This window comes from Bos grunniens, chromosome 22 (genome assembly GCF_055505025.1).
Source record: "Bos grunniens cultivar Pamir isolate PY7600 chromosome 22, Bosgru_T2T1.0, whole genome shotgun sequence".
Lineage (NCBI taxonomy): Eukaryota > Metazoa > Chordata > Mammalia > Artiodactyla > Bovidae > Bos > Bos grunniens.
In genome coordinates, this window is record NC_141186.1 from 30,958,761 (window position 1) to 30,985,491 (window position 26,731).

Consider the following 26,731-nt stretch of genomic DNA (forward strand, 5'->3'; position numbering starts at 1 on the left):
GAACATGAAAGTTCAGATGAGCTCAGAGGGCAGATAAAGAAATGCAAAGGCGAAAGTTACACAGCAGAAGGAAGGATAAAAGTTAACTCGCCCAAATTGCTGCCTTCAGAAAGGGAAGGGGCATCTCGGGTGCACAGACACGCTGGTGGTGTTAGAATTTGGGAGGGGGGTGGGGGAGAAAAGGGGGCCACTCTGTCTGAACCAGGGGACGGTGGTTACGTGACAGAGGTAGTGTTCAGCGTCTCCAGGACACTGGGTATGTTGCGGTCACACTTCACCATCCATTTTGATGGTAAAGGTGGTGTTGCCTTCACATCCTGAGGGGTGAGCGGGCCCAGACCTACAGCATGTCCCCTTGGATTCTACTGGTGTGTTCACAGTACCACTGAATGTCACCAGGTCCTGTCGTAACAATGACCAGGCTATCTTTATGTCCCTCAGGTAAGGGGGGAGCCTCCTGAAAGTACTATGCTGGTGGTGGTCCTTTTGTGCTACCATGAAGTAGAGTCACATGGTAGTAATTTCATGATGTGGACTGCTGGTTAGGATTTTAACAAGGTTTGAACTTGGATGTTGACAGATGGAACAAGTGTATTAATTTACTGAATCCCCAGTCATTAGTGGCTCATAATTTTGAATCGTCAGCCACCCTCTCCCCGCCTTTTCCCTCTTTTGATCACCTCTGCAGTAAGATACTTGATCCTGGGCCAGAACAACATACTTTAGCCTCTTTTTTTCCTAAAGTTGCCTCAAGTTGTTGAGTTCAGACCTGAGACCTTCTTGGGAAGATGGGCACTCTGTAGCCCCATACAGCTAGTTCTTAAGTGACGGCTCATTACTATTTGACAGGACGGGTGTGGAAAAGCGAAGGCAGAGTTAATTTTAAGTCAGGCCACAAAAAAAGATCCCATCCTGTGCGGGCGAGGTAGGCTAAGTTGATTGTTTTAAAAGGGCCGTTTGTCCTGGGTAGTTATGACAGTTTATGTTAGGCGGTAGGGAGGAGCCGAAGAAAGGAAAACAGACCTTTGACTGCAGAGCTAGGGAGGGGATCCGAAATGCAAGGTTTATCAGGGCATTTTAGCATTTTAACACCGACTACTGACCTGTCCAGGGGACTGCGCGGAGACCTTTTTTGTATGCATTCAATTGTGAGAAGTAAACAAACGGCTCGTATCCTGTGTTTGGTAACTGGGTGGGGAGCACAGTTTGGCAACCAGTGTTGCTTTTAAATTCTTTCTTTGGACAATGGGCCTTGTATACTTTTATATCCTGGCTTTTCAAACACGGACAGCTCTCAGGAGCTTTTCCTAGGGATGGCCACAGAGACAACAGAGCAGCCATCAGTCATTTTATATAAATACAGAATTTCTAAACATTTCATTTACAGTTGGACAGGAAACACCCTCCGCAGACCCCGGCACCCCCGCCCCATGACTTTCTACTTCAGCAGGAGCTGAATCCCTCATCTTTTATTGCACCCATGTTGTTTTTTCTTCTCTTCCTCCCCTCCCCCACCTTTTGTAAACGCGTCATGAATTAATATCTGTTGAAGAAGTGAAAAAATCATTTTGACATGAATATAACTATCATTGGGTTTTACATTAATGTGATAACTTGGGAAGGGGTGAAAACAATTGGATCATTTTATGCATGCTGTTCTTCAAATGAAAACACTGGCTTTTCATTTAAATTTATTTAAATTTTTGTTGTTAGTGGTATAGAATTTGTTTTTTGGAGTGAAACTCAATTAACTTTCTCAGTGGCATGGTAGTAAGTCTGAAATTGGTTGCTAATATGAGAATGATGGTTTTTACTGTAAAATAAACTACATGGAGACCAAAAGGAAACCACTATTTTTCTCCTCCTTTGAACTTTGCATCAGAAGGTCTTGGTATATATGCCATTTTATGGATGTATCAGATCAAGGTCATGTGTTAGGTTAAGTGAATGCAGTTGTTTGTGAAGTGTAGTTAGGAGAGGCTCTGAAAGGGTTATGTAGTCCTCTTGGTTGGGAATGTCTCTCTCATGTTTTGAATAATACTCAGAATCAGGAAAACAAATCTTGTGGCTTTTCTTAAAGAACCTTTTTCCTTTCTTTTTCCTTTCTGGTTCCAGAACTCCCTTCCCCAAGAAGGGTTAATTTTTCTTTCATAATTGTTAGCCATAATGTGGCTAAGACCTCCACCTCGATTTGATTCCTCACAGATTAAGGATATTAGATAATTTCCTTCTATTTATTGTAATACTGCACTGTATTATCTTTCTATCACTCAGATAATTACTGAGGAAATCTACATTAATTTTTTTGGCTGGAGCAAGGCCTGCTAAACACAGGAATGATGTATTGATGTTTTACACAACAAAAGTTTTCCTCCTGTCATTGTCCAATCAACAGAAAGATATTTATCATATCGCAGAGCCCCTTCTTTTCAAGAACAAAGCAGGTAGGGAAGCACGACCAGCCAGCAGACCTTGGGGTTTCTGAAACTCAAGCCAAGCGAAGGCATCTGCAGCTTAAAGTGTCCTTCATATTAAGCACTCACAGCTGAGTGCGATGTTGTTTGCTAAATTATGAATGTGTGTAATTAAAATCTAGTGGCTGTTTCTATGAAAGATTTACAATGTTATTTCATCGTTTGTCATGGCTAATTAACAATATTAGATGAAGTTTTTCTTCTTCAAAGGTCTGATTTTTTCTCATTTATTTATGTCAGAAGTGATAAACAGAGTAGTTAAAAGCTTCTCCCTGTGCAGGCGGGACAGAGGCAGCTTGCTCCTTCACACCTCAGGGTTCAGGGTTCAAATCCCTCTAGACCTCGAGTGGTGAAACCTGACTTCTCGTGTGCCTCATTACAGGTTTCAGAGTCTAGAAGTCCACGTTCTGCCTGCAAAAACTCAGGCCTTTCCAACCACAGGAGAAACTGCCTTGACTGGCAAATTGTCTTTCTGTGGGAGCCGGCAGGAGAAAGGGCCTCCACCCCCCGCCTCCTCGTTTCTCTTCAGAGGTGCTCTGCTTTGTCCCCTTGAAGGCGGCCTTGAGCCGGAGCCTTCCACGAAGCTCTGGTGACCACTCTCAGTCCTGGCTGATGACAGGGTATTTGAAGACCACTATCTATTTCACCTTCCCTGGGCAGTGGCCATCTCATTCTTTTTTTTTTTTCCCTGCCTGATTTCTTTCAGCAACAGCAGGTGGCTACCCAGCAGTTGGCTTTCCAGCAGCAACTTTTACAGATGCAGCAGTTACAGCAGCAACACCTCCTGTCTTTGCAGCGCCAGGGCCTTCTAACCATCCAGCCAGGGCAGCCCGCCCTTCCCCTCCAACCTCTCACTCAAGGTAAGCGTTGATGATGCAGAAGGCATTGGTCTCTCAAGACCTGGGGCAGTGATGGGGGTGGAGGGGAGTGGGGTCTCCTTCCAGCTCATCATGAAGGAGATTGTTTAAAACACGCAGTTGTGCACTTAGAGGCAAAACCAGCTCAGGTAACAGTGATGGACCCTTCCAGAAGCCAGAGGGCTTGTGAGTGCCAAGATGACAACATAGGGCGGTCTGCAGACTTCACCAATGTCACAGGATCAAAATGTTGCAGGAGAGGAGGCAGTACTGCTCTGTCTTAATGGAGCATTTTAATCAGATCTTCTTACATTTTCGGTTTGGAATCACAAATACATTTTCTTGAAGGCTTTCGTTAGTCATTTTAAGATACATTGGATACATTGTACATCCTGTAACTTGCTCTGTTTTAAATCGTAGTAATGCCTTTGAAATGTCTCTTTTTAACATCTAGGGAGGAATTCAGGTAAACAATTGTGATTCATCTCTTGCTGTTATAGAAACCAAGGGGGTTTTCTGTTGGAATCTCTCTCTTTTGCATTCACTTGATTGTTGGTTTTTGAGCAAGTTGATTCTACTACACCTATTAGAACAGGTAACTTGTCCATCTCCAGCTCATTTTTGAGAATTGGAGCTCTTCGAAAAGGAGTGAGATTTCATGTATTTAGAAATTTCTTTGGAAAAGCCATTGACATGTTCTTTCAATGGATGTTGCCCGTCAGACAGAAATGAGTACTTTTGCTGTTCCTAGGACATCCCTCTGGGTTGCAGCAACTCTAACTTTCACGTGGGTAATGTGATACACAAATGAATCATTCAGAACCAGCCAGAAGGAAAGGAAGGAGGGAAGGAAAGAAGAAAGTCATGCTGTGTTTTGAAATACAGTTCCTCTGTCCTTACATGGTACAGTGGATTTCATTTGCCTCTTCACGGCCCATGGTGGACTCGGGTGTATGTGTATGTGTGCCTTCAAGACTGGCAGCTAAAACCTTTGGTGTCTTGGAACTATGAAGACAGTTCATAATATGAAAACTCTTTCTCCCCTCATGGTGCTGAAGGCATGGCCATGTGTTCAGTAACTTTTGGTGTCAGGTGGAGCCAGTGAGGCATGTCTGCCTTGAGTCTCTTGAGTCAACCACAACCAACTTGTGTCCCTCCTGAGGTTCTTTGGGTTTTCTTTATGTCTTAATGCTGAGACCAGGACATTTTCCTCCTTTAACTTCCCTCTCACCTCCCCTCCTCCTCCTGCTATTACTGCTCATCCACGCAATATATAATCAATATCGCCATTGCTGTCAAAATAGAAGATTTGGTAACTGAGCAATGCCAGGGCGGGGGTCGGGCGGGGAAGACACATGGGCTAATGCACTTTTGTGCTTGCAAAATGTTATAACGTGCATTAATTACATCTTCGTATTTATTGTTGGCAACACCGCCGGCTGGCTGACACACCCACTGGACTCCGCTTCTACCTCGCTCGTCTTTTCCTACCGCTCCTATACTATTAAGTGTGCTCACTCAGGTTCATTGTTATAGTCCATCAGTTAAGCTGTCCAAAAGAGGGCAATTGGGCAGTGACAAGACAAGCTCACATGTAATGTGAAAGAAATGAATGTGGTGATGCATGAAGTGTAATCTCTGCAGTAACATATCAGAGACACCGGTAGGTAATTCACTAGTCATGGCATTGATTGATATGCTTAGCAGTCGGCTCTAACGCTTTAGCCCCCGCAACATTAAGAAGATGCATATTTATAGTCTAAGGGGGTGTCTTTATGTGTGCCCAAAATGCATAAACGCAAATATAAACATTTCTCCTAGTGAAGTGAACCACCCGTGTCATAGCCATCTCTCTTGGAATCAAAAGGCTGGTTTTGTGTCCCCTAACCCCTTGCCCAAAGTGGCTGGAGAATTCAGTCATGTTGGACTACAACACTGTTTTTTGTTGTTTTTTTTTTTTATCAGAGAGATGATGACTTAAAACTGATGTCATTATGAGGTTTAAATCAACTTTCTGCTTGCTTGAACATGGTCACCTGGGTATGGAAGTACAAGGACAAAAAAAGGTTGATCAACTCTGTTTGTCTTAGAGCCAGTGATACCTGGGATTGTAAAATTGAGTTCCGTGAACGGTAATCTGTCAACTGTCCCCGCAACATACATTTTTTAAACCTGTGTCTGCGCTTCTTTTATAATGAAGGGGCCAGTTGTCCTGGAAAAAGACATGTAGGCAGGCACAGGGTCTGTGTGTTGAAAATGCTAGTAACGCTCACTTCAGGATGTACTCACCATGATTCTTTTACATCCCTGCACGGTCTTGGCTAAGTTGCCTTAAACGTGCATGTAAATATCACAGTATTGGAACAGACAGAGTAATATTTTGAAGACTCTTTTTTTTCCCCTGGAGGTTTTAGGTTATGAAACGAAAGGACCTTTTTTTTTTTTTTTTTTTGTAAAATGTTTTTAGGGCTGTTGGAGGGCCTTCTCCCTGTTTTGTATTATTAGCATGTCTATTTTTCCCCTGATGGCTTTAATCATATCATCTTCCTTAGCACCTGTAATTCCATAAAGAAATATACTTTTAATATCATTCTGAGTTTTTAATTTTTTTAAATATAAACTACTGTTGGAAGAAAATTGCATGTCTGCTGATGTACCTGTTAATGGATTTGTTTAACTTGGGACTATTATTCCTACCTACCATTTTGGAAAAAATGCATGCTTTCTGGACATTTGATGTCCCCTTAGTCTGATGAGTGACTAGCTTACCTTTTATCTGTCTTAATTCTATCGTGAGATCTCGGTTGTCAAATAACAGCATCCTTTGGTAGATACTATTCACTGAAATAACAGTTTAACATCACTAACAAGGTGTAACATTGATGGAAGAGACCGATTTGACTGCCTTTCTGTGAGTCTTATGCGAGTGTTCTTCACCGTAATTATCACATTGAAATTTGACCCAGAAGGATACCTCGTTGTCAGTCAGTGAGTTACTATTTTATTTACCATTTCTCCCTGTGGACGAAGAAACTGATTTGCTAGCCCATTGGACTAGAAGGAGAGGAGAGAGACATTAATGTGCATTGTGGGCCTAATAAGTATAACAGGGCATTTCTCTTTGTCTTTATTTGCTGGATAAACAGCTTAGTTTTGAAACAGCTTCCAAGTGCTGCTTCTATCAGAGGGAAAGTGTTAACACAGTGGTTAGAAACCCACCTCCTATGCACCTTGACCCAGAAATCAATTAGTTTGAATTGAAAAACTAGGCGGCTTGTTCTTTTTGTGTGTATTTACTCCCCAGAAAGTAAAACTGGATGTTGACTTGTAGGGCTTTATGTCAGTGTGCCATCATCCACAGACAAGCCTATTCACTATTGTTTCAATTGAATAAACAGTGATCCGAGGGTCAGCCATCTTCCCAGGTAATTGCTGGTGTGCAGACATCAGTGGCGGCCTGTTAGCTACCAACCCACCCTGCACATCACCTCACTAGGTGTTGGAAAAAAATAGCTGAGATGCAGCAGAACTGGACACAGGATTGTGTGGTGACCTTTCCCTTTGTTTAATTTGCCTCCGAGGTTTAATTTCAGGGGACAAGTAATAATTGAATATGCCTAATAACTAAATGCTCATTTGGGACAAAATCCATCAAAATATAATTGGCATTTGATTTTTATGAAGGAAGAAGAAAACTGACTTGGCTGTCGACGCATTCGAAGAATATCTGACCACTTAATGTATCATTTGAGGCCTCTTTTATAATATATATTAATTGCAGAGACTCAAGCGTTTGAACATTTTCTTGGAGAACCGTTAGGAGAGACCAACTGTTTTTGTTAACGCTCCTCTCAGAAAGGCGGGGAAGGTTATTGGTCTGCTGTGCAATAATTTACTCCTCTTTGATATGCAAACGATCCACGGTGAATATAAAAAAATCCTATCAGACTCATTTCACAGTTCTTAACCACTCGGATTCTCTGGAGTCCATCGCCTCATTAGACCAGTGCTCTCCAATGCTAGCATAATTAAAATCTTTAACAGTTTAGCAAAGTAAAGATGTTTGGCTGATCACGTTGAGATGATTATCTATCCATTGTATTCTAAATGACAAAAATAAATTAAATTTAGACCTTGGCATTTTTTATTATGTGTTTCAAATGAATATAATGCACACAGCCTTCTTTTTAAATTCAATACCTTAGGTTTGGTCAGAAACGTGCCTGTTTCAGTTCCTGCTATATAGTTAGAAAATGGCAGGCTTGCTAGGAGAGCTCGGTTCCAGTTCATTGAGACAATGAACTGAGATCCAGACGTCCAGTTCTAATGTGCATTGCCTTGTGATGTCAGGGGTGGTGATTTCTTCCAAGTTGTCCTCCTAGGTGGTGGTTGTCAGTTGCCATTCAGACTATGTTTCCTCTGTGCGTGTATGCACTGGAATATGCCTTGAGGTCAGATTTGGAAATCCTGGGCTGTAGAGGCATGCTGCCAGCATAAAGGCTTCGTGCCCACAATAGTGAGATTGACATACTGATTGAATCTCTTCTTGGGAGGAAAAAAACAAGGTGACTCTTCCTGCCCAAGACTCACATCCATTGTGACCCCCTTAAAGAGCAAGAGAACTTTACTGCTCCAAGTTTCTTTCACGTTTTCATTTCATTCTGCAATGGTTCATTAGCATGGATCTAAGAAATGACAGTAATAATAGTGTTACTTGTATAAAAAGTTATACAGTTTTTCAGTAGACACATCCATCAATTAAGCATGTGGTACAAGAAACCAAAATTAATGAGGAAGATAGGTGTGTTAATGAAATAATCATAGTATAATCAATTTGACTGTTAAAAGTTGAAAAGCATTTCAGGAAGACGATATGAATTCATAATTTATGTCTAAAAGTGATTAATAAAAACTATATTTAATAACAAAGCTATTTGTCATCATTTAAGACTTAAGCACAAAAATTATTCATTTTGTGGTTCATGTTGTCATAATAGTAGAGTTGAACAAATTTATTTTGAGCCCTTCTTTGTGTCTAAAAATACAGTAACATCTATCTACATTTTTTTTAACCCCAGCGGTCTAGAAACAACAGTTTGGATGGACGCATACAGTCTTTGCGAAAAATAGCTGTGTTCTGAATCCTTTTCATGGGATTCTTTTATGTGTGATGAGGGCACTTCAGGTGGAGGACCCATTCCTTCCTACTGTATTTGCCTTAGTTGAGAGGGAAGGAAAAAAAAACTGCATGCACCAAAAAACCCCTAACACTAGGCTTTGTTTACTGACTCTTTGATTTAATTACTGTTTGAAGAGGACGGAATTAGCTGTTAATTGATTTAATTATCCAATTTGTTTGTTTCAGGCATGATTCCAACAGAACTGCAGCAGCTCTGGAAAGAAGTGACAAGTGCTCATACGACAGAAGAAACCACGGGCAACAATCACAGCAGTTTGGATCTGACCACGACATGTGTCTCTTCCTCTGCACCTTCCAAGACCTCCTTAATAATGAACCCACATGCCTCTACCAATGGACAGCTGTCAGTCCACACTCCCAAAAGGGAAAGGTAGGAACGCAAATCTGAGATGTGTCCGAAGCTGGCTGTAAGGCGGAGGGGTGGGTGGCCTCTCCTCGCCGTATCTATCTCGGTGATCCCTAATTGGATCCATGTGACTGGAGTGTGCGTATAATTACTTAAGAATGTATTCAATGTGGTGTGGGTGTGAAGCATCTAATTATTGTCACCTTTTCAACGTGGAATTAGCACTTACATAGATGGAACCTGAGCTTAGGAACCCAGGCAGTCTTTCGATCTCTCTTTTGGATGAGGTGGGCTTCCAGGCCTCCTCTTTCTGCCATGTGTCCACTGCATACAAGGTGCTTTCCTTGTCTTCACGTGCTTTCTAAGGAAATAGCAGTGTCTACTGTAGGCTGTGTTGAATTACAGTTTGAGCAAAGATAAAATGTACACTACTCTACAGTTCCCTCCCTGAAGGCGGGGGGCCCATCTGTTTCACCGTTGTGTCCCCAAAGTGTTCAGGTTTTTTTTTTTTTTTTTCTCAATAGACTGTCAGTGAAGGTTTGCAGGATGGACTGATGGAATGGGTCCACATATACGCACACACAGGCATACAGAACCACTTTATCCAGGTCATGGTCTATATGGTAGCATTGACTCAATTTCCGTATTCCTGTTTGGAAGTTAACACTTTATATTTTTAAATTGCCCTGAGCTTCACTTGGATGTTAGTTGAAGCTGAGGTATTTTGAGAGATCCAAAATACATCATGTGAACAGACAGTGCTAATAAAAGGAAGCTGTGAATCCATATTATTATACCTTAGCACCCAGAAACAATACTACTATTCAGTGCTTTTTCAAAATAGAAAATACATATATAAAACTTTTTTTTTTGATGTATTTTTAACCTGTTTCCTACGTAGCTCGTATGCAGAGTGTCCATGCACAGAAGAAAAGAAACCCTAAAAGTCATAGGCGATAGCAAATGTCATTTCCATTCAGAAAAACCAAATTTTTTTTTTTTATAAAGGGACCAAGTGAAAGATTTTTTAATTATCTTCTTCACTTAAGCAAGTACACATATAATCTCATATATTTCTTAAAATGTTGAACATGAAGCCCACTGATTTAATTAGATATATATCTTTATACCAGCAGTGCTTGATCCATGTAGAGCTTAATAATCACAGAAAATAGTACCTGAATATTTATGTATGTGTTGGTGTGTGTGTATCATGTTCAAACCCAAACACCATGAGAGGTTTCTGGAGATGAAATTATATATGTTTTAGCCAAAGCTTGCAGCTGTCCTTCTAACATCACTTTGGAGTTTCTGTGGCAGACACAGCAGAACTAAAAGCTGCTTTTAACTTACTGGTTTAGAGGAGCTTGAAAAATAGAATGGTTGACAGTAAAAATTAGTTTGGAAACATTGGACCAAATGTGACTTTTTTGTTTCCAGTGAGGATAGGTTTGTATGTCTGGAGACCAGTCTTAGCTCTTGCTGTATAAGGTCTTAGAATGCTTTGTAATTAAAAAAAAAAAAAAAAACCCTAGACCTTAGATAGCTTTTAAAGAAAAGGTTCTAGGTTGTCGTCCTTTGCTCTACTTGCTTTTGGTGTCCTGAGGTTGATGCTGTCCATTTACAGCAACATCTTTATCCATAGGTAGCAAAGGGGGCCATACAGGGAAAAACGCCAGCTGATACACTTAGAGTATTTATTGTAATCTCGTCGGCTGTTGTGGCGCCTGCACAGATTTCCTGTGACATAGAAGTTTCTCCCTGTTTAGATGCAGTGTGCTCAGTTTCATTCTAAAAGGTTATATACGTGGGGTCAGGTAGTAGATTAGCAAGGAGGCAAATAGAGAAGAATAGCCCTTTTCATGTCTTAAGGTGCATTTGAAAGTAAATGGATCTCAGAGACAGTCTAATTCCAGGAGAATAAGTTTGTTGGATTTCTCGTTTTATGGTCCTTATGTGTCTGCACAAAAGTTGGGCTTAATCTTCATTGTACTACCTGCCAGCATTAGAATAAGGATCAGGAAAGAATTCAGATTTCATTGAGCATTAATCTGGATGTAAAAACAGGCTGACTTCTCCAACTGTACATGCAAAGAAGAAGCAACTATGAAATTATATGCTACTACTTAATCTCTGGGACCTCTGAGTTTATATCATGTGGTAGGTTCCTAGAAATGGCTGGACTGGATCAAATTCTAATCACATTTTAACTGAAAGTGACAAATAAGAGAGATGAGCAGAGCACCTTAAGTTAAAGATAAGTCAAAAAGTTACAAACTTACAGAACTGATCACTACAAATTGAATTATTATTCAGCTTTGTGTATAAGGACTTAATAATGAGTATTTTATGGTTTTACCATCTGATGGTTTACTTTAAAATCCCATGGGGGATATTGCTATTTAAATAGTGGGAAATGGTTTTTTATAAAAGTTATCCCTCTCACAATTCATCTCCCTTACACAGTGAGTTGTCATTTGTCTCAGGAGTCCCTTTGAGAAGTTCATCCCTTACTCACCAGGAGCATTTGTGAAATGTATCTCATTTGAAGCTCTCCCTTGGTTTCTACATAATATTCCCCACCCCCAGTGCTGCTCCTGGAGCTGTGTCTTGGGGTACCGGCTTTAAGAATTCTCTCTGAAAGGAGTTGGGAGTACTCCGTGTGGAAATTCATAGGGCCCAAGGTAGCATTGTGAGAGTTGTGGTTTGCTTTTCAAAGTCAGGATTTCCATGCCATGTGGAAGGCTCCTCCCCCCGCCGCCTGCCCCCGTGCATCCTTCGGGCTCCCATGAGCAGCCACCGCTGCAGCAGCTCTGGGGTTTGGTGAGCTGCAATCTGTTAAGGAGATAAATAATGTGCTTGGCACGACACTCCTACTCTCCTCTTTAATTTGTCTTACACAAGGAAAATTATAATTAAATCATTCAGGGTAAACCCTTGAGTGTAGAGAAGGGAAGAAAAAAAAACACACACACACTTTGGTAAAGATTGCCAGTAGAAACCCACTTCCCTGTTGTGCGGGGTAGAGACATGTATCAATATTCAGCATCATTAGGGGAGGAGCGGCCCATGTGATTTGTGAGGCGGATGCCAGCGCTCAAATCAAGGCTTGTTAAGATCCTGTCCCAGTGCAATCACGGACCTTCCGCATCATTAGAATTCAGCACAGGCACTGCACTCCGTGCTTTGATTTTCTTCCGAGAATTCAATAATGTTTATTGTGCTGATTATATATATATAAATTCATTGGTGCAGTAGACATACCTGTGTTGTCAGGCCTGAGAGAAGTGTGGTGGGGATGAAGTTCAGGCAGGATCTAAACAGCTGCAGAGCAAGGCAGGCACATCCTCTTACTGTCATTTCATTCCGCAGGACCAGGGCGTCCTGACTTCTTTGGTAAATAGACAAAACTTCGACCTGGGATACCTGTAAACACAAAGATATTATCTCGTTTTTCTCAACCGTCTGACTATCTCACTTTAAGAAATCGCGAGTTTTGGTGTGGGTAAACAAAATCAACGCCATGCAAATGAAACATTTATTAAAATGCTAAATTTAGTAAAGCCCTTTGAGCTTCCTGGATCAAAGCAGCTATGTAAATACAAATAGCAATTACTACTTAAGTAATTGCCTGAATTAAAATTCTAAATATCACATTATATTATGATGCGCTAGGGAAGGGGAAGAAAACTCACATTTAATCTTTTTTGTCCCTGTGCCAAGCAACTGGCTAAACTCTTGCCTTTGGAGTGATGTCTCATTTTAGCCACGTGACCACTGGGAAGCAGCAGGGTTTGTTATACCCATTTTCCAGATGAGGAAGTTGATTCATTAAGATTAAATAAGTGACCTAGGGTCATAGAACTGGTTAGTCTCATAGTTGAGACGCAGATTCAAGGCTCTCTTTTAGTTTGTAAAACTGGACTTAAGAGATTCCATTCAGCACAGAAATGAATACTTAATTATGATAAGTTAAAGTCAGTGCTCCTAAAGGAAATTTTAAGTTGGATTTAAATTCACTTCAACAGTGTATTGGCTTACCTTTTGTGTGCACATCAGTATATTTAAAGGGAAATCCCAGAGTTTCCTGTGTAAGGTAGACAAGCAGTTCCTGGGCTTCTCTTAAAGGGAGGGCAGGTAGGGAGGATTTGCAAAATATAAATCATTTACAGTCTGAAACAGCACATAAAGAGCAAAAATGGACCCCATGCAGGATTTGCACACAGGCAAATGTGAAACAAGGCGCGCTCTTCTTTAACTGTATCCTGACTTTCCTTCCTGCCTTATAAATCTTGGGCTTCCTCATTGAACATCATCTGGTCTCTATTCTGCTTCAGCTGTCCTTCTGTAGTCCGTATCAGAGATGGCCCTTCTCTCTGATCCTTCCCAGCTTTTTGCTTTTAGTTCAACCACCATTAGTAGATGTTTTATAACTCGAATATGTCTCAGATGCATAGCCCTTCTAAATATTTGTTCCAGGGTTTCCTTAAACGTTCGGTGAAACGTTTCTTTAAACTCCTGAGAGATCCTGGGTTGTGCAGCCTCTTCTGTGATTGAAGCTGCTGTCACAGCCTCAGGTGACCCAGGTCGAGGAACCTCTCTCTTTCTGAGGCCTGACCTGCCTTCTGTCCTCAGGAGATACCTTCCTTTTCCTTCTCATTCATTGACACAGCCCCGTGTATTTCAGTTGCTCGCAGTTTCCACGCTTCTCAGCTGGCAGCCACCTTCAAATAGCCCCTGAAGGTTTTTGCTTGGCTCATGGACTTCCAGACACTTTCGCTTGATACAAAGTCTCTGTTTTCGATTTGTGGCCTTTTGACATATTGCCGTGGATCTGACTATATAACAATAACATTTATGTTGACTGGCCCCTCTGTTTTCAAAAGGCAAGGAACTCTGAATTGTAGACATGCCTGGTGTTTCGTTTCTCTTTTCTTTTTTTTTTTTTAAACTAAATTCTCTGATGATGAATAAATAGTTGTGCTCTTGGTTTCCTCGCTAACATTCTAGAAGCTTGCTTTCAGAACTCTTCCGGTTACACAAGCCTTTAACTTTTTGCATATTTTCATATTCATATTTAGGGCCTCTGGAGCCAGACATTTAAACAGTAAGCTCTAGCTCCCATGACTCTGAATAGCTCTTCCTCATGTCGACTTTTTTTTTTTTTAGTACTTTGAAAATCAAGTAATTTCTTTCATATTTCGTTTGATTTGAAGCACTTAAACAAACTAGTAGCTCCAGATCTTCCCTCCTCATTAGATTGTCTTGGTGAATCTGCAGTCAGATTGTCCCAAATTGTCTTCAGAAGTGTTAGGCTACTTTTTGCCCATGTGTCTTGAGGCATCTGATATTACAGAGGTCAGCGATTTATGACCTACCAGCCAAATCTGGCCAGCTGCTTATTTTGTAAATAAAGTTTTATTGGAACAGTGAGGCTTGTTCATTGATATGTAGTCCGTGGCTGTTTTCACACACTACAATGGCCGGCTTGAGTAGTCACAGCAAAAAGCATATGGCCCACCAAGAGTGAAATATTTACCATCTGGCCATTTACAGAAAAAGCTGGCCAACTCCAACATTACCCATTGAACCAGCGTTTCTCAGATTTCCCGATGATAATGTTACAGGTGTTTGTTAAAGCATACATCTTCCTAGGCCTGAAGATTTGGATTCCACTGGTGTGAGATGGGGTACGGGAGTTTCTTTGTCATACCTACCCTAAATTCTTAGGCTTCCCTGGTGGTTCCTTGGTAAATAATCACCTGCCAATGTAGGAGATGCAGGGTTTGATTCCTGGGTCAGGAAGATCCCCTAGAGAAGGAAATGGCAACCCACTCCGGTATTCTTGCCTGGAGAATCCCACGGACAGAGGAGCCTGGTGGGCCACAGCCCATGGGTCACAAAAGAGTCAGACACATGTAAGTGACTAAAGAACAGCAAACAACAACAAAAGCCCTAAATTCTTACTACTCAGAGGCTGTAGACCTGCAACTTTGGTATCATGTGGGAGCTCATTAGAAATGCAGGGTCTCAGGCCCTATCCTGGCCCTCCTGAGTCAGGGTCTGCATTTTCACCCAGTCCCAGGGTCAAATGCAGTCCTTGACATGCCCATTCAGGTTTGAGAAACAGCGTAGGTAGCATGCTCAGTTGACCTGGGTTTTGACACTGCTGGAAAGGACAGTTTTTCATCCAGATTTTGATGACTCTCCCAGACATCTTCAGTCCACTTAACGAGTGGCTTGCCATTCTTGTATGAGCCAAGAGAGTACAGATACTGCTACTGCTAGAAAGAATCAGAAACTAGCATATGATGGTGATGCTCAGGCAGCTGTCATTTATTGGGTATTACTTTGTGCCCGTCACAGTGCATAAAGGACTTGACAAAGGCTTTGATCTTGATTTTTCCCATTTTACCCTCACAATAGCCCTGTGGGTTACTGTCCTCTTGTACAGATGATGTTGTTGGGAATGTATAACTCGCATGAGTCACACAGCTAGTTAGGGACCAGGTAGGAACTGGAACTAGGGTGTCACCAAGTCTCAGGTCCTCCCAGTGGCAGCCACATTCTGCTGGTTCCCGGGTGGGCTGCTCATCAGAGCCACCTGAACTGCACCCCAGACTCTGGGTTACAGCCTCCGGGGGATACAGTTTGGGGATCAGGGTCAGGCCATAACCTTCCAAGATGGTAGCCTGGGACCAGCCTGTCTATTGGGCAGTAATTAGAGAGAAGTCCCCCATCTTTCTCTACAGCCCATTCTTCTCCCCTACCAAATCTTTTTGCACAGACGGAAGGCAGGGGTGACAAGGACACAGGTGACAAGCAGTGGAGACTGTAGAAAGCAGGCTGAGCATGTCCTGTCAGGTGTGGTAAGGGACGAGAAAGAGGCAAGGGTGCAGCTGTCTGCTGAGGCCTAAATTAGAGGCACTGCTTTCTGCTCCAGAGCCAGCTCTTGGCAGCATCAGCCGTACCATGTCTATCTGCCTGTTTAAGGCAAAACTGGCCCTGCTTATGTCCGAAAGAAGCTCCTGGGAACTTATTAACTTTTTTGTGCACCAAAGCACTGCTGGGTGTTTGGCGACCGTCACATTTAGAAGAACTGCGATCATTTTGTCTCTCTGCTTGAAACCAGTTGTTCCTGGGTTTTAGAAATAGAAGGAAAACTTTTCTTAGGGTGGTGTAGCCTGATGCTGTGTCATCTCCTGTCATTCCACACATTCAGGAAGGACAAGGAGAGAAAACCTTTAACATTGTGGCACATCCTGGGAGACTGGTTTATGGATTTTCTTAACTATTCACTTTGTGGGGTGATGAAAAGAAAAACACTCAGCCATTATTTTCAAATGGCTGTTGTGTCTTATCTCAATAAAATACCTTTTACCCTAACACACCATCATTAGAACCTTTTTTCTATTTATTGTGTTTAAATGATACATACTTTCCCATAAAATGACATCATGGGTCTGGAGAGTCAGGTTTGTTTTATAAGTTTCTCTGAGATTCAGTTGATTTTTAATTTTTTTTTTCCTTTGGGCGATGGCATAATATGAATCTCAACCGTGGGCAGTTTCTGTCCAACATGCCAGGTTTCTCACACAAAATCAATTTTGAACCCCTGTTTTCTCTCACTGTGGAAGTTAGTCATTGTTTTCTGATGAGCTGTTCTTGCTGATAAGAGGTTTTTTTCACCTGGTGCCTTGGTTGGCTCTCAGCTGTTTCATAGTTGCTTGCACTTGTGTGGAAGCACCTGACATGCATTAGCTTTCTTAGCATTCACTCCACACCAGGGGTGCAAAGGGAACCGTCCAGCAGGAAGGGGTGCGGACTCGCCTTCGGGTGGCTCTGGTGCATAGCCTGTTGCACTAGGTTTGTCTTTTTACCTGTAAAAACGGCTGGTTGAAATTCACTCTTTACCACTTGGATTAAATGAATAGAAACTTTTCTTTGGTGCATATGGATCCATCTGCAAGTAGAAAGGGAGACCAAGGGTGGACAGAAGACCATGTGGCTTGGAAAACTCCTAGTGGGGGTTCTTGCTTAAATGACAACCAAGAGTCCAGTGTTTTGTTTTTTTCTGTTTGTTTTGGTTTGCATTTTGTAACTTAAAGATTTTGTTTGTGTGTGTGATGGGGACCATTTTTTAAGTCTGTATTGCATTTGTTACAATATTGCTTCTGTTTTATGTTTTGATTTTTTGGCTGCAAGACATGTGGGATCTTAGCTTCCCAACCAGGGATAGAATGTGCACACCCTGCCTTGGAGGGTGAAGTCTTAACCCCTGGCCCACCAGGGAGGTTTTTAAGCCAGCTGGTGTTGGGGCCCAGTGAGCAAGAATCTGTGAAGGAGACTTGAAAGCAAGGCTCGCCCTTTTTCAAGGTTCACCAAGACGCTGCTTTGCGCCAGGGCCACCTGGCAGCCTGGCGCTCAGCTCTTTCCAGGGAGGCAGCGCTGTGTGGCCTGGCCGGCTGGGCGATGCAAATGAGCAGGTCGGGCATGTCGAGCTGTCCCCACTTTCTTTATCCCGCCCCCACCCCGCTCTGTGATCAGTCAGGGCCTAAGTATATTATCAAGTATACTCTCCTCATTAAAACAGTAGTGGAAGCTCACAAAGGGAAACTGTTAATATGTGCTCCAGCTTGTCATTTCTGCCTTTGTGAATAAAGCAGATAACCGTTCCTCTGGGAAACTATTTCGGGAATTGAGCAACAGATACGCTAGCCAGAGAATTCTCCTAACTGTAATTTTCCTTTTTCTGTGTACTCAAAAATAACATCCTGCTGGGCTCCTCTGTGCCTCTGCACAGACACAGCACAATTGCCGCAGCCCAGGTGGTGGTAATACGGGACAGTCCCCCGGGCACGTGCCGCCCAGAGTTGTACAGCTTGTTCAGTGTCTTCGTCCATATGGCGGTGTGTCCCATTCACAGAAAGACACAGGGCTGTGACTGGTAGGTCCCGTGGTCAATGTAGTGTGAAGAGAAGCCCTCAGCTCATAGTGGCCTCTGTGGTACAGTTTGTTTAATGGCAAATCTGCGTTCTCAAGTGCACACACCACACACACTCACACTCAGCCAAGAAATTCCAGAACAGCCCTTCCTTGCCTATTACCTCCTCACTTAACCTTCCTCCTCTTATTTTTTAGAAGCAAATGGTTAACCCAGAGGGCATAATTCAGGTGCATGAAACATACCTGTTTCATAAAATGTCGTGCACATACATTCCTTTATAGGTGGTTGTTCGTGGGTGAACTCAATTTGAGGATAGCCTGCTTGTCCTAGACTTGGTCTGTAAACTCTGCAGCTTTCTTCTTCTCTCTTTTTGCATTTTCATTTGTGAGAACTTACTTTTATTGTACCGTTTGGGTTGTTGGACTAATGGCTTTGGTTCTTATGGTCTCAAAAAAAGGAAAGGGAAAAGGAAAAGCTAATCATTATCAGTCTTAGAAATCTGAGAATAAAACATTCCCCAGAGGTGTCAGAACTGAAAAGGGGGAGCCGAGAAAACAGAAATTTCCCAGTGAAGAAGGTGAAAAATAGTCACATTTTAAAAAGCACTTTGGAAAATTTACCCGAAGGCAAAAGCTTCTCCATTTATGTACCCAAATTTTGTTCCGCTTTTGTGTAACTATTTGTATTCTTGTTTGGTAAACAAACAGACCTCATAGCAACTGTAGCTGATGGTATTTATACTACCTGTAAGACTTCCCTAAACAAATAGACATAGTTTTATGACCTTCAAATTTTATTCCTTTTATAGTCTTCAAGGAAATCAGTCTAAGGGCAAGTTAATATTTCTTTCCTTTCTTTTTTCTTTTCTCTTTCTTCTCTTTTTTAAATTTGTCACTCTCTATCTTTGAAGGATCTGCTCTGTGTGTGTATTTTACAGCTTGGCTGTGAATGTTGAGTTTGAAGGTATATTATGGCAAAAGGAAAGAGAAATCTAAAGTGTTTGTGTAAATGATGTGGTATTTGCTTTCAAGAGGGGCCATTTTAATCCTCTGGTGGAATTTCTGGTTATACATCCAAAAGGCTAAAAAACTCCAGTGCCGTGATTACTTATAGATCTTCGAATTGGACAGGCATCTCTAGTTATGTCTCTCCTTTTTATATCTAAAATATTGATGGAAACATTCTGGTATATATGAGCCCCTATATCCAACTTACATTTTTCCATATGAGTCATATTTAAGACAAGAACAAGATGTCTCCGTGTTAAAGATCAGTGTGAGAAATAAATGGCAGTTTACTTTAATTAGAAAAAAAAATTGACACCAAGAGCTGGAATAATCCAGTAGTGTTTGAATAAATTAGAGGATTGTACAGGGAGAAATAAAAAGAAACTTAACAAGGATAAATGGGGAAGTTTTGTCCAAAGTTCAACCAAAAAAGCGTGCCTTTGCAGGACAGAAGTCACCAGACAGTACTGAGGCGGATCCGTTTGTTCTGCAAAACTTCACACAAGCTCTGACCCAAGTGTCCTTGGCTTTGAGAGGTAAAACCTGACCTTGACAGTCTGACCTGATGGAGCTGGCATTGCAGGAGAAGAGAAGTAGAACAGACACATAATCGTGCAATGAAAAGACAGAATTAAGTTCCAGGGGAAAAAATGAAGCCGCAAAGGAGTAAGAGTGGGGCTAAGGTCACTGTTTGAATACATGGGTCTGGCGAAGTCTCTCTAAGGAAATAACCCTTGATCAGACAGGGACAAGCCCTCTAGGCAGAGGACACAGCAAAAGCAAAGCTCCTGAGGCAGGAGCAGCAAGAGAACATGCTTTGCTGGACTGTGGCTCTTACCTCGATCAGTGCGGGGGCAGCTTTGTTGTTCAGTGATTGGGAGTGTGGACTCTGAAACCAGATGGCCTGCATTCCAGGACAGGCAGTCTACTCCATGTACTTCATCATGATGTGCCTCGATGTGCCCGCTGCAAAATAGGTACACTACCTTACCTGGCCTTGTCGATGAAATGCGTTTGTGCGCATTTTAGTCTCTGGCGCATAGGCAGTCCTCCATGAACATTAAGTGTTTTTAATGATTTAATTAATTAAAGACTAATGAATATGGTTGTTTTTTAAGGCCATTTGTTTGTTCAAGCCACCTTTATTGAGCTTTTATTTACTAATTGTAGGTTCTGGAAATTAAGAGAAGACTTGAACATACTTCTTTCCCTTAAGGAGCTCACAGCCTAGAGAGAGAAAGGCAGAGACAGACATTTGCCAACACAGCATAATAAATGCAGTGATACAAATATAGGCAAACTGAGATAGAGTGTATGGCTAGTTAAACGTGAGTGCTGGTGGTAGATGGTTGTGGCTGTATTCCATCCCCACGTTTGCATCAGGTGAACTTTTTGGGTGCAGGGAACTCTGGGACGTTTCCGTATCCCTTGCCAGTTGCCACGACTCAATCACCTAGCACGGTCAGGCTGGCACGGCGTCATTGCTGAGCCTGAATGTTCAGAATATAGTGAATTTATGAAACGTTGACGATCAGGAACCCATTAGTAGTTGTTGCTACGTGTTGGCCATAGATACTATCGGAGTAACAGGTTAGCCTTTGTTGATACTTACGGTGTTCCAGACAAGACAGAAAATTTGAATTTCTGGTCAGAGTGATTCTCAGTCATTAGCTTGCTTCAGAATCATCTGGAGGACTGGCTGAACTGCAGAATGCTGAACCCTAGTCCTGCTGTTTCTGATTCAGTACTGGGAGTGGGGCCTTAGAATTTGCATCTCTGACAAGTTCCCCAAGAACCATATTCAGGGAAACACTGCCATAGAACATGCCAACTGCTGTTCTGATGCCATGGCATTCTTGCCTTCTGCAAATCTTAAGTGACAGAGGAAGGAGCTTGGTAACAATTATTCACTATTGAAGATAGTCTGGGTCCAAGTGCCAAGACTTAACATTTCAAAGAGAAAAAATTCTAAAGACTTTGACCCAATATAAACTATTTTATGGAGCAAATTTATTTTTAAAAATTACTAATGTTGGTCTTTAAATCACTTGTAAGTACTCTGGGTTTGTCTTTCTAAACTTTATTTATTTATTCATTTTATGCCTGAAATTGCTTTTTGAGCTTTAGTTTTGCTTACCCTGTTCCTTTTAGCATTGAGCTCCTATTGATACTCTTAAGTCCCAGATCAAATATTACAGAATTGTATGTTCCAGTCATCTGTTCAGTTCTCTCTCTTTCTCCTCAGCTGGGGGATTGGGCAGACCTTTTCTAGAGAGATTGAGAGCTTAGTTATAGTCTACACCAATCGACTCCAAATGTGTCTGATCAGTCACCCCATCAATATTAAAACTTCTGAGTGTGCACTTCTACTAAAAAAGTAAAAGTGTTAGTCAGTCATGTCTGACTCTTTGAGACCCTGTTGACTATAGCCCACGAGGATCATCTGTCCATGGAATTCTCCAGGCAAGATTACTGAAGTGGGTAGCCATTCTCCAGGGGATCTTCCCAACCCAGGGATCAAACCCAGGTCTCCCGCATTGCCTGCAGATTCTTTACCTTCTGAGCATATTAAAGATACTTTTAATCAATTGCATGCCTAACATAGTACCTATAGTATAAAAATTTTAAAGTATGAGAAATATATACACACGTGCATACAATTATCTATTCATACAAAAGTTCTAATATCATCTTAATGCATGATACAGAAATGGTAATATAATCTTAGCCCCCTCCCATGACTCTTCTTAGGAATCTAAGTTTATAGACTGTGATCTAAGAACTCAACATGATGCTTAGGCACAAAGTAAGTGTTTCATAGAACATGCTGAGGAACTTCCCTGGTGGTCTGGGGAAGCGATTAAGACAGTGAGTGCTTCCACTGAAGCGACTTAGCAGCAGCAGCTTCCACTGCAAGCGGTGTAGGTTCCATCTCTAGTTGGGGAACTGAGATCCTACGTGCTGCGTGGCTCAGCCAAAAAAAACAACAACAAAAACATACTGAATTAAGAGCAATGAAGAGTTTAATCCAGTGACCATTAATGAAGCATCTTATACTACTGAGAAATAAAAGGAATGCCGTAAAGTAGGAAGTGATTCTTGGAGAACATAAAATGCAGTGCCTAATGGCTTTTAGCCATTATATTTCTCCAGCTCCCTTTCTCATTGAATCACCTCTGCTTTCTCATCTGACCCTCAGATACTTCAGTTACATGACTCCTCTGATTCTGGAATATGCTTGTGCTGACTTCCACAGCGTGTCAGGGGCAGGGATTAAATGAGAAGAATTAGGATTGGAACTTTTATTTATGTTCTTTGGCTTTCTGGGTCTCCTTGTTTCCTCTAACATATGCACAAGGTTCCACACAGACCTTGTGACTCACCAGTGCAAACACTTGCACGGACATAATGCGCATGCCTGCCTAATGGTGTTAATATCTTTTGGATTAGTGGTCCCTATGTCTGTATTGACACAGTTGCTCACAGCCCCTCTTTGGAAAGCATTCTGTTTTCTTAACGAGATCCCAGTGTTAATACTGCCAGTGGGAAACTCTCACTTACAACCTTGGGATAACGGTTGCCCTTATGGGTGTCAGAAGCAAAAGCTGGACCTCTGCCTCTTCTTGTCCTTTTCCTTTATTTATCCCTTCACTCGTCACCACGCAAACACAGGCATTCAGCCTTTGTCACCACCCGCCCTGTGTTTGTGATTGATCGGAACACGCCGGCCCAGTCTCTGATACTCAGGCTCTCCTCCTCTGCTCTTTTGTCTTGCTATGCCCTTGCTTCTGAAATCAAGATTGTGCGTTTGCCCAGTGTAGCTGAAAAGGGACATGGAGGTGATGGTGGAAAAGTATCTGCCAAACTTAGGACCTGTCAGCATGGCACCAGACCTCGGATTCTTACCATTTGGTAAAGCAGCTCGTGACAAGTCACATCCACAGCCTGCGCAGAGGATGCCCCCCAGTCCTGAAGGGTAGGATCTAGGCCTCGAAGCATCTGACACTGCACTGTGCTCTTGCGGCTTTTGTGGGTCATGAAGGATAACTCTGAGGCTCTTCTTTCCTATTGAAAACTCAAAGAGACTTACCAGTGGGTCACTGTTGACTCAGGAAGTAAGTCCAGTTACAGACTGCCTTTCCTTGAGGGCTGCTTCATGCACTTTGATTTTCCCAAAGTTTCGTCATTTCAGTATGTGCCCCGCTGTGATGTGGTTTGAAAGTTCTGCTTAGCTGACTGTTATTTATATTATGTTCTTTAAATCGAGTCATTTTTAATGTAAATAAAATAAGCCTCATCCTAAGAAACAGTATCTGTGAAACCAGGAGTTGGAGAGAAGAGATATCTTTTTGTCTAATACAAATTAAATTTGCTCGTTTTTAGCAATGTGCATTCTTGTTCTTCCTGGCGTTGTGTGGGCTATCGTTGAACGCACACATCTCATCTGTTGGGATATTTTGGTAGGACTTCTCTGTTATTACTGAGGAGAGAACCTTGACTGAATATGGTACTATGCCAAGTGGATGGAAATCCTGCTTTCATGATATATCCTGGTTTCCTACTTACTTAAAATATACATCCTCTCGTCCCAGGTTCAGGGATACCGCGATGGCTTGGGATTGTTGTCAAACCCAGATTCAACAGTTTACTCCAGGGTTCTCCTGATAGATAGAGTACCTGGTAAACACTGTTCACTGGCCAAATGACTCAACAGACCAGAGCTAATGTAACACTGGAAATGACCTTTTCCTGGTGCTAACTTCAGTCTTAACCTGTTTTATTATATTAAAAAAAAAAAACTTGCATGTAATTCTTAACTTTGGGCCAGCAAAAGTTTTTGTGAGTTTGTACCTGTTGCTTGGTGAGGTTGACCAGTTGTCCCCCTTTCCAGAACTACACATCTGCAGTTGGCATTTCAACCGACAGTTAATAGAAAGGAGATCTCATGAGTATTTCTGGAAGCATGATCACTTTTAGGACAGATTCAGAACAGGGAATTCTCTGGATCCTTAGCACTCAAGTTGTGGTCCAGGCTATCACACAGGAACGTGTATTATCTTGGGTCCCCTCCCAGAGTTACTGAATCAAAATCTGCATGTTAAAAAGATATCCAGGCAGTTTACATCTGTGATAGAATTTGAGAAGCATTACTCTGTGATTAGCCCTGGAAAAAAGGAAAGAGTGTGTATCCTTACCTGTAGACCCAGTTTTAATCCTTTCATCCCAGGTGACAAGTCTTTGAGTCATTCTCTTGCCATCTTCAACTTTTGCCATACCTGCATATGTGTGTTTTTATTTTTTTTTCTTAAAATCGATGAAGTTAAATGGGTTTTATAAAAAGTTATCACTGAGAAGTCACAAATCTGATATATTAGTCTTTTTTTTTTCTAGTACACACAAGCATAAACCCTTACCTACAAAAGTGAGGGTATTTGTATATCACTCTAACTCATCTAAGTCACTATGTTAGTAGGCCATTCCCTGAGGACCATTGCAGAAAGGTGACCCATATTTCTTTCAAGATAATTTATATTTCCAGAAAAAAAAAAAACCCAGATGTAAATAGTCAATAGCTTGTGTTTCAGATGTGAAGTTAGTTAAGGTAGACTTCACTTCTCGAGGCACAATATTGAGAGCAGATAATAACAATAATCTCCATCATTGTTTAAAAGCACAAATCTGGCACTTAATAGACTAATTCACAGTCACTCCAATTGCAAGTTTTCCTCATGAATATCATATCACAAGGGAATGTGAAATCCTCTAATTAAACATGTTCTGAAAAGCAGCAGAAAATTGAGATGATGAGCGTTGTGGGGAAGGAGAGTCAGGGACTCACTGCGTGGGAGAGTGAAAGAGAGAGAAGCGTCTGTGTCTCCCAGTTTGGAGAGCGTTCCCATCTTTCTGTGCTCTAGAGCTGGCCCTTTAATGGGCTTTAATAAAACACCATTCTCTTTGATGATAGAACTGATTGCCAGCTTGCTTTCGGAAACCTGATTAATAAACACCTAAGGATGATGTATTTCTGAAACGATTAAAAATCCAAAACTTAAGGCAGTGTGCTCTAAATGCACTGCCTGAATCTTGTCCCATCTCTTCAGAAGCAGTCCATCTGCTTCTTGAAGTGTCCTCAGTGAAAGCTAAAGGACAAAGGTCATTTTCACAAAGGCACCAGGAAAACAGATACAATGCTAGAGTCACCCTTTTCCCTGTTCCCACATACCGTTTTCCCTTTCCTAAACAGATGAAAACCTCCCTCCCCACCTCCCAACCCCCACCACCCCCCAGCACACACACTATAGTATAACACATGAAGAGACTGGACCTGTCCTCTTATTTACTACAAGAGTGTAGGATTTGACTTCTGGCTGATTTTGAGGCATTATTCCCTAGTATGAAAAATACTCAAAATAATAGACTCCAAGATGGAAAATTGTCCTCAGTATGTCAGTAATCATTTCTTTTGCTATTGTGAAATCTACATTACTTTTTTTTTAATTGGTCATCCATGATCAAATTCCCAGAGAAGGCGATGGCACCCCACTCCAGTACTCTTGCCTGGAAAGTCTCAAGGGCGGAGGAGCCTGGTAGGCTGCAGTCCATGGGGTCGCGAAGAGCCAGACACGACTGAGTGACTTCACTTTCACTTTTCACTTTGATGCATTGGAGAAGGAAATGGCAACCCACTCCAGTGTTCTTGCCTGGAGAATCCCAGGGACAGGGGAGCCTGGTGGGCTGCCATCTATGGGGTCCCACAGAGTTGGACATGACTGAAGCGACTTAGCAGCATGATCAAATTCCAAAGCCAGCTCACCCAGTTTGATATCGTTCAAGTTGACTTCCTGAATATTCACAAATATTTGATATCTGTTCTTGAAAATTAGTGTTAAAACATCTGAGGTCTGATGCTGTTTTCAGGTATCACTTTATCATTCAAAATCAAATTTGGACTCCATATTCAGACTTAAGAAATTTGATGTTACTTCAAATCTCAATGAGTAGGATAGAGTAGTAAAGTAGGGGGCAGGGAAATGTGATAAGAACCAAGAAGTCAAGAGAAAGAAAGAAAGTAGGATGGGTTTTGTGTAAGTTGTTAATTTAAAGCATGGTGGGAAAGAGGATGGTGGCCAGTGGGGAAAGGGAAGCGCCGAACAGCTTCTGAGTCAAAGGAGGTCGCCAAGGGGAGTGCATGTGCTTTTTGGTGTGTGTATTTGCAGGGCGTGGGGAATGCTTTAGAAAAAGGTAGCTTCCTGCTCTCCCTCAGAGGTAAGGACATAGCTATCATTTCTTTAACCAAATCTCATTCAGCAACTACTCCTTATTCATTTTTTTTTCCAATTTATTTTATTGCTTATCAATAACAAGTTACACACCTTAACATGACACCATTTGTAAACAATGATATAATTTATAAGTATGTATAGATATATTTATAAATATATTTAATTGATAAATACATTCATGAATGTGTTTTTCTTTAAGAATTTAGTTTATATATAATTCAAAGTAATGTATATACAATAAAAATTTCATATAAATATATAATACATTGCATATAATGTTTACATAAATATCAATATGATGTGTATATTTATTATAATATATCCATATGTATTTATAAATTATATATTTCAAAGAATTTAATTTATAACCTCATAAAACAATACTTTTTCTGCCTAAGTATATTTTCAACAATTTTATATTTACCAAAGTGACATCATGAACATAAATGAACTTCATCATCTTATAAATGCTCCTCTTCTTTGCTACTCTCGAACTCAGAAGAGTAATAGTATAAATGAATCCCACAAAACAAAGTATTTTAGTTGCAAAAATGCTTCGATAGTGTTTTTGCTCACACCCCCTTTCATCCGCATAGCTAGTGAAAGTTTGGTGGAGG

The 26,731-nt window shown here is 41.5% G+C and overlaps 1 protein-coding gene across 50 annotated transcripts in view; it reads left to right on the plus strand.

Moving 5' to 3' along the window:
* FOXP1 (forkhead box P1) overlaps positions 1 to 26,731 on the plus strand; it is a 721,956-nt gene that overhangs the window by 629,788 nt on the left and 65,437 nt on the right. For all 50 annotated transcript variants that reach the window (XR_015151275.1, XR_015151276.1, XM_086366737.1 and 47 more), the window contains 2 exons: positions 3,181 to 3,334; positions 8,697 to 8,901. Coding sequence is in view for 48 of the 50 variants with exons in the window: in XM_086366737.1 (XP_086222863.1) it covers positions 3,181 to 3,334; positions 8,697 to 8,901 (359 nt within the window). In the remaining 2 variants the exon portion in view is untranslated. The remainder of the gene's footprint in view (positions 1 to 3,180; positions 3,335 to 8,696; positions 8,902 to 26,731) is intronic.